Genomic DNA, 9054 nt, shown 5'->3' on the forward strand with positions numbered 1-9054 from the left:
ATTGTTTCCCTCTATGGGCAATTTTGATATTAATAACTTCATTCTCGGGCCATAAGCAGTCATCTGCTTTAATCAGCCTGAGCAGCTCTAAAGGACTTCCTGCACAAAGGACACACACTATTCCATATTGAAATTACCCGCTGTTAATAATATTTCCGTTAATGTTTCTATTTCTAGCTCAACATTTCAGCAGATTTGCCTATTTACCCAACCACCACAGATATTTATAGTTTTGTTGTATGATTTGGGAAAACCCGATACGGTAGACTTCGTTGACACCCGCCATCTTTCCATTTTGTGTTATGACCAGAGTAACACAGGTAAGTCAGATATTGCCATAGTTACGGAATATTATACACACAACCCAGTCCATTCACTTAAAGAAAGGTGTATATTGTTTCTTGTAGTTCTATCCATGTACCTGTATAGTAGGATACCACCACCACAGACATAGGCGACAGAACACAGTTGACAGATTGTGAGATTTCAGGTCTCAGGTATTGCCAGCTTTGGTGGACGAGGAGGTTTGTAGGTGAGGGTCGGGGTGGCAGAGCTCTGGATGTACTACGGGTTGGTTTAACATTTGCTTCACAAAGCCAGCACGGACAGAATGGGGTAATAGGCTGGCAGTAAGATCAAGTTCTACCTGTACAAATGGTGTAGACGCCGTTAGTGACAGAGCGAGGCCGTCTCACCTGTACAGGCGGTAAGTCAATTATCTACCTTTGTGTTGTCCCGCTATAACACCTGCTGCTGTGTTATAATCAGGTATAAACAGTACTATTACATGCAAACCAGGAGTTTATACTTATTTCCCTGTCGTACAGAAGTATTGTTAGGTGTCGCGCTGTACAGACCTATTGACTTTTGTTGTATAGGTGTAGGTACACGGGAACTGTATTAATTACTACAGTTAGTCACGTGATATATTTTGACAAGTGGCGCTAACAATGTGGAATGCCTTGGACAATAAATATCTCACTACATCTAGTGTCGCCCATGTTTGACATCCTAGCTGTCTACCATCATCAAGCACAGAGAGTACATGACAGTCTATATCCTGTCCTGACAGACCGCAGACGACAGTCGCTGCCTCTTATAGACTTGGTCCTGCTGAGGGGAGACCACTGTCAGCCATGTCTGGTCCCCCGCCGTCTGCTTCACAACAGGTGAGACAAGGTGTAGTCAACCCAGGACTGTGAGTCTGTTAGGGTTAGACGGGTCAAGGTCAAAGAGGTTACAACTTGCATAAATGGTAAAAAGAAATTTAACGATTTGTAAAAAATACTGTAAAATATACACTTATGCGTATTTTTATCAGACAAGCTGTGTATATGGAGTTCAGTCAATGATGTTACCATGTAAATTTGTAATAAATATTACAGGGACAATGCTGGAAAGGAGGCCCTGGAGGAGAAAGTTCTAGAGGCGGAGCAGGAGTCGAAGTTTACCTACACGCTGTGACCGACGAACAGGCTGCACTACTTCAGAATACAGGTGAGTTTGGTTTTCTCCTCAGACAAATGTCAAATGCCTTTATTCTACTTATGTCGGCAAGTACGGTCTAAGACTGAGTGCAGACAGATAAAGGCGAAGAAGATAGCAGGTGATAAAAAACCAAGAATAATAACATGCAAACTGCTTTTCCTTCATCACTGCTTTATGAATTTCACTGCAAACAAATAACTATAATTTAAACACCTACACTTACAATCTAAATGCCTTAAAGCTGACATCCTCCCTCCAGCTAACCTTCCAGCTCTCTTCAAAGTGTGTGTGTTACTGTTGTCGCTACAGTTCTGTCCCTCCTGGAGTGAAAAGATAGAGAGAGAGAAAGGGCAATTCTTTTTATGTTTTTAGATGTACGTTCTGGATATAAATTTTTGCATGCGCACCTTTTTTCTCCCGAAAATGTTGAAAAACTCAAGCACTAGGGGGCGCCCTTGACGGACTATGACTGTCGGGGCAGAGATAGTTGCCATTAGGCTATTCAGAATTGTCGCGGTCGTTGAGGTCTTCTACATTGTGTGTATGATAAATTGTGTGGACGACACCATATTCAATGGTAAAGTTCTCTATCGCATGCCCTAGGCGCCCATGGCATTAAAACTATAATTACCACTTAGTTTGCTGTACTAATTACAGTTTGAAATGCAATTGAGGGCTAGATTTTTGTAAAAAAAAAAACAACAATCAAAAATATATTATTTTTACAGAAAGCATATGTCTACTTGACGAGGTGAGAACAAAGTCAGGCGCTGACGTAAACTTTGACCTCAACGCGTCACCTGTACTCGGTAGGAAGTTTGTCACCATACGTGGTGTTCAATCTCAGATCGACGAAGCAGTCAAGCTCATCAATAAAAAGGTTTGTTTGTTTTTTTACACTTTTATTTAAATAAGAACTATATGAGCAAAAGTGTCAATTTGGAAAAAAGCGATTTGAACATAAACTGTACTAAGTGGTAAACAATAATGCCATTGGTAATTTTAACAAATATTTCCTTTCCGAAAACTGGAATAGTTTTATGCAAAAGTAAATGATAAAGGTTTGTCAACCAAAAGTTGAAATAAACTGACTTATAGTAATACGTCAAGCTTTCAGTTTCATGTACTACAGCGGCTTTGATGCAGTTAACATTATTCAGAAACAAGCCCAGACAATTCTGGTTACAATGGGTTGAGGCCTCGTTCCCTGATCTCGACTCTGACGCCTACTTCCTGCCTCCTGTCTACTTCAACCGCGTGCCGATGACCAGCGAGTCCATTGCTGATGAGAGTATTGTGGTCCTTCAGCCAGCACCTGGAAAGGCCGGTCAGTGCAACAAACAAGCGATGACTCCACCTGCTGCTGGTCAGGCTCCAGACCTCAAAGCTAACTGGAGTTCAGGACAGTTGATACCAGAGACGATGCCACCATTGAATCGGGTTCTGATGTGTCTGCAGACAATGTCTAAACAGAACAAAGAAGTTTGGTAGGACTGTAGTCAGCTAAAGTTCGGACAGTACTTGAGTGAACCTTGTTACTCAGCCGGCAGTTGCCCAGTTACCTGTAGCCCTCAGTCTTACGTTCGTGTCTGCCCCGAAACTGGAAACAAGGAGACTTTGATGTACTTCTTCTTCACCGACATTTTGGTTTTGTCGTACTTGAGGTGAAGACATTTGGTGACAACCTACAGGAACTGAAAATGTCACAGCAGGAAATAGATAATCAAATTAGAAAGAAGCTTAAAGACGCCGTGTCACAGCTGAACAAGGCGGAGGCCATGTTGTCTCACCTGGTGTCTGACATCACTCCCGGTCTGCGCATCACTAAGACCATCGCTTTCCCCAACCTCACGGCTCGTCAACTTCAACAGGCCATCTCCGGCGACACCCACATAGCTCAAGTAAAAACTGTTTCAAATCATGAAATTAAAATATTGTGTACATTTCACTTTTTTAACAGACCAATTAAATACAGTTTTTTTTGTTTTTTACTAGTAAGTGACTTACGTTCAGAAGTAGCTCGAATGAGTTTGTGGAGTAATCTTATATCGCTACATCTCTCTCTCTCTCATACTTTAACAATTATCTCCCTTAATGACAATCTATCGTCATGCCCTGGATGACCTCTTCTGTGGTCAGCGCTGCTGGGAAAGGCGCTCCACTATAGCGGTGGAATAGTACAGTGCTACTCATACACATACACATACACACTTACAAGCCGCCAAGGGGGATAGCACTGGCTGGTGACATCAGATGATACTATGATTTTCAAAAAGCTGCTCAGTTTAAACACCACAACTGTCAAAGAATACGCTCTTTTGATCACGTGGTTGTATTACAGGACCTGTGTCTGTGTCTGAGAACAACAGACCCCGCCGACATCTCAGGTCTGTGTCTGTGCTGTGATCAGTTGTCTGACCCCAAGACACCGTGTGACGTCAGTAGTCACGTGCTGAGGGAACTCGGACACTGGTGGCAGCGACGCGTGGCTGGGGCTGGACATGACAGTCACATGACACGTGACGTGTACAGGACACTGGTAGCCAGGTGAGATGTAGAAATGTATGATATGATAAAAAAAAGTATATTATTTTTGGTAAGTATTTTGTTGTCCAGAAAACAGCATGGGTCGTGATGAAGTCATTGGCTCTGTTGGTCTCTTTACTTTAAAATCGCTTGTTACCTTATTGTGTCTGCCGAGGATAAGATCATTAATCAAGCTTTTTGGGTTTCTATGGATATTGAGATATATGTCTGTGTTCTCTTACCAGTAGGTCTTCAGGCATGACTACGTGTATGGAGGTCTAAAGATCCTTAAGTGACGCTGTTATTAAGAGGTACCCTTAAAGGCCGATGTCGAAGTGGGCGTGTTTTCAAATGGTTTCGCCCGTCGAGCTAATCACGTGACTAAGCTTGAGTGGATCTTAGATGTCTGTCCAGATACTGCTGGATCTGAAACAGTGTCAATTCGTTCATTTTCTTTCTTTCCTTTATTCATACCCTGTCCTATGGGCAGGTGAAAGCTTATGCTGGTCACCGCTACACGTCGTTGGGAGTAGCTACTGGATAGACACAGCGGCTAGTGACTGAGGTCTGTCTTGAGCAGCGGTTAGCAGGTCCTCATTAATGTGGCCAGTCTATTCCTTTGTGTTAGCAACAGTTTTAGTCTCTGTCTCTGCGTTAACCAGCATGCAAGGTAGCCCTATAAACAGTCCTACCCTGAGTGTTGTCCCGAGTGACACACATCACGCACCTTGCATCATTAGCACGAAGCAAGAGGTCTTCAATGCTAAAAAACAGCGACAACCATCACGCCAGAAGCCTGGTCGTACTGCGTCGACCTGTAGCACTGATATTATGGCCGCCTTGACACTTAATTATGGGTCACAGGATGTTTAGTTATTGTTGCAGCGAAACAACGGAACTCTCTCCCTTTCCATATCCGCCACGTACCCACTATTGAATCCTTTACACGTGAAAACACACCTCTTCCGGTTAACATTACTTGTAACAACCTTTCCCATAATTGTAGTCCCTTTCACACCCTTCTATCTTTGCCTCTTTGTGTTTTTCTTATGATTTTTCTTCGCAGTGGGTGTGTTATTTTTATTGCTTAATATGCTATTTGTTTTCCTGTCCCTCTTATGCTGTGTTTGGTTCTTGTTTTTAAGCGCTAATTTTTATGTAAACACTATTCTGTAAGAGAAGTTGCAACTAAGTGAGGAGTATTATCTAAAAAATGAAAGTTTGCCAAAAGTCACCCCTTCCTAACTTTCAGGAATGTCTACTCAAGGGGTTAAATAACCCAAGAGCACTAAATGTGTAGAGAGATACTAAAGAAAAAGGTGAAAGTAATCGCGGATTGCCTGGTTATCCAGAATTTTTAAACATCACATGGTCAGATTTGTTTGTTGTAGGTTCTGTGGTCCGGCGACAACAGTGACTGTGCCATGCACATGTCCTCCACGTGTGAGTGCAAGACCCTGGTGAGGCCGTGTGGTGGACAGGAGAGTGCTACACTGCTGTAATAACACTCTTCCCGGAGCAAGTTCACCTGCTACACACGGCGCCTCCACACTCTTTGTCACCGGACCGCCCGGTACAGGTAAAACTGTGGTGCTGCGCTGATGGCCATAGAGTGCTGCGATGTGGTCACCACGTCTACGTGCAGTACGTGGATGGGGAGTCGTGCAGCGTGCATCATGTTGTATCACCTGTTGCTGCAGACAGTTAAGACACAACAGTCAGCAGGTGTATCACCCGGTCAGCCTCACCTCCTGCAGTATGACCTGGATGACGGTTACGAGGAGGCCGTCAACGACTTGTCAGAGGCCGCGAGCGGAGGGTCATTGTACGTCATCATTGATGAAGTCGCGAGTGAGTACAGGTGAGTTGTTCAGCGTGTGATGTGATGATAGACACACAGGTAGATGCTGTCCGCATTTACTGGATTACAACTGTTTGGTGCTTAACAGGTGATGTTTCCTCTACAGTTGTGACACCTGATGGAGGTGTTGTGTTGTCAACATAGATTTGTTTTGAAGCATCGGCTGTTACACAGATTGTGTTGCAATACGTGTCATAAGTGTGATGTGACTTACTTGATGACATCATTGGTAACAATATTACACATGATAGACAAACAGAATTACACATTAATAATAGTACACAGTGTAACGCGTGTAGCTACATCCTATGTTACAGTCATGGCTACACAATGAACTACTTCCAGACTTTGTGTAAGTTGCTGCTAACACAAGTTCCTCGTCTCCATCTGTGGGCGGCAAGTTGTTTCCATGACTACATACCCGACGGCTGGGAAGTGGAATATTTAACCAGACCCCTCCGCTCTCCTCCGGCCGTCGTCAGGGAAGTCGAGCAGGACAAAATGATCACTACACACAATTATGTACTGCCGTACAGTGAGCGAGGTGTGCCCGACCACACAGACGGCCCGCCAGTTACACGACTGTATCACCGAGGTCAGGGTCACTCAGGTGAAAGGCCAGTTAGCTGTGTGACGTGTGGTCGTGAGGTGGCCAGCTTCCTACACAGTCTCCGTGTTGGTGTTACAGGTAGGTGTGTGTATTGTGTAGTGTAACGTTGTTTACAGTTAAACACTTACCTATGTGATAAATAACGAACGGGTGAGAGACAGTCTTGTAAATAAGACTGCGTTAGTGACGTGTTTCTGTCAGTTTACGTGATGACGTGACGATGCTATTGTTTATATCCATGCTGACAGGGAGAAGCACAACAACATCTACAACATTGACCTCTACCAGTGGCGGCACAACACCACCCTGTCTACAGTGGAGAGACGTGCTGGTGTCATACTGGGATAACGTTTTTGATCAGTCGGGTGTGGTCACAGGACTGCAAGAAGCGGGTATCCCAGTGACGGATGATGACATCGAGGACGTGGCCACGGCCTCCAGTGACGTGGTGTGGGTGGCGAGTGGACCTCGTGTTCGTGGTCTGGAGAGAAAAGTCGTCGTCTGTCTGGAGGACTTTGATTACGGCTTATTGACATATTCTTTACAACCGCAGAATTTAACCTTTGCCCGACTTGACATCATGTCCCGCTGTACGTCACAACTTGTGATTGTCTACCCTGACGACAAGCCGCTAGAAAGTCACTGACACTGACACACCTGTCTACTGCTGTAGTCGTGTGTCAGTCTTTTACACCAACAATTGTCTTGCCCGCAGTGACGTGGTGTGGGTGGCGAGTGGACATCGTGTTTGTGGTCTGGAGAGAAAAGTCGTCATCTGTCTGGAGAATCCGGATTACGATTCAGTTAGTTAAGTATTTACCAGTGTACATCTTTACCTCTCCCCGACTTAACCTCATGTCCCGTTGTACGTCACAACTTGTGATTGTCTCCATTGACGACAAGCTGCTAGAAGGTGACTGACACTGACACTGACACACCTGTCACCTGCTGTAGTCGTGTGTCAGTCTCTTACACGTTCAAATGTCTTTTAGTGTTTGTCCTCTTCTACTCTATCACCACGTCAGATGTACTAGATATCACGTCAATACAGATTTTTTACATCAATAGGTGCTTATCTCTGTTTACTAAACAACAAGTGTCAACAAGTTTGTCTGTTTCAGAAGTCTGTGTGTTAATGTGTCAGCATATTCGTGCGTCAGTCTACCAGTGTGATATCTGTGTCACTGTGTGTATAAGAGGTTGTACACGTGCTGTCAAAGGGCAAAGTTATCTGTGCCTCATCAGACTGTAATGTTAGTGTAATGTCGTGCACAAAAGTGTTCAGTCTGATATTGTTTACTGCCAGTGGTAAACAAGGGGACAGAACTCTGAGACTAAATACAGACACGAGTTGTCCATCAAAACCCGTTTCATTGAGTTAAGAGATTTATTGATGTAAACACAACAAACACTAGCGGCTCACTTATACAACACATGTTACAAGTTTAACTGTTGGGCACAAACACATTCACACGATGTACAAATGTTGTTTCAAATCGTTTATAAATGTCGCCCCACGTTTTACAATGAGTGTTTCAATAAAGAATTTTGTTGTTAGTTTAAAACAAGTACAGACTGTTGTTAAGTGGTTAAAATAGTTTTAACAGTCATGTCACCCACAGGCACCACGTGACCACTGTTTCAACAAAGTCAAATAACAGGCTGACAATATAAATATACAGCAGACAGCAAATAAACCAGTAAATAGCAATGACAGGATACAATACCTACGCCACGATCACATGACACTGTTACAGTTTGCTAACATTTTGTCACAACACACACTATGCTTTTACCGTGACATGTCATTCAACACACATCACACAAGTTCTGAGGCTGCAGGTCAGAGAACAATTACCTGTGCCAGAGGTCGACCAGGTGAATCATGCACCATTTACTGATGACAGTCAATGAGGTCACAACACGCTGTTATTTTATGGACCTGTTCTATCTCAAGCTCCCTATGCACGTTTCTTTAGGTCTTTGTATCAATCACCTCCGTGCGCGTGTATACCCCACTGTCAGTAGTCTGCCTCTTAGTGAATGTATCACTGATGATAGCTTTAGTGTTTTGATGAAAGGTTTAGACACTCACAATGTTCAAAAGAAGATATTACAGGTTAATGTCATCAACATTACTGTCTTTTACTTCTACCTTCCACGAATATTTCTGCATCTAGTGCATGTTCACTTCAGACAAAGCAAACGCTTTGATGTCTGTCCTGACGGGAAGCAACGAATAGCACCAACAGCATTTTTACCTGGCGGCCGTGGTTGCTGTGTAACAGTCTCTATAGGAGGTGACCCCGACTGACCCGCTGAGGGGTGCACAACGCAGCATAAACCAGCCACACTGTACCTTCTACTCACGTGCAGGTGTGTGCTCACTAGTCATGTGACACAGCGTGAACCTGCGATATACTTTAGGGTTTGACAACGACTACATTTGTTACTTACTACTAGTTGAACACGAGGCGTGTTTCATGCAGACTGAACATGTATTTCATACAGGCTAAGGGTGGGTGTTCACAGAGACTGAATATGGAGCTTGATACAAACAGCAGGAGTT

At 43.8% G+C, this 9054-nt stretch overlaps 1 protein-coding gene across 1 annotated transcript; it reads left to right on the forward strand.

Annotated features, from left to right (window-relative positions):
* Positions 1–5656: 5656 nt before the first annotated feature.
* LOC112554939 lies at positions 5657–8256 on the forward strand. Its single transcript, XM_025223017.1, has 3 exons — positions 5657–5875; positions 6193–6563; positions 6734–8256. The coding sequence occupies exons 1-3, from the start codon at positions 5667–5669 to the stop codon at positions 7129–7131; spliced, it is 978 nt and encodes a 325-aa protein (XP_025078802.1). The 5' UTR covers positions 5657–5666; the 3' UTR covers positions 7132–8256.
* Positions 8257–9054: the final 798 nt, after the last annotated feature.

This window comes from Pomacea canaliculata, linkage group LG14 (assembly GCF_003073045.1).
Source record: "Pomacea canaliculata isolate SZHN2017 linkage group LG14, ASM307304v1, whole genome shotgun sequence".
NCBI classification, from domain to species: Eukaryota; Metazoa; Mollusca; class Gastropoda; order Architaenioglossa; family Ampullariidae; genus Pomacea; species Pomacea canaliculata.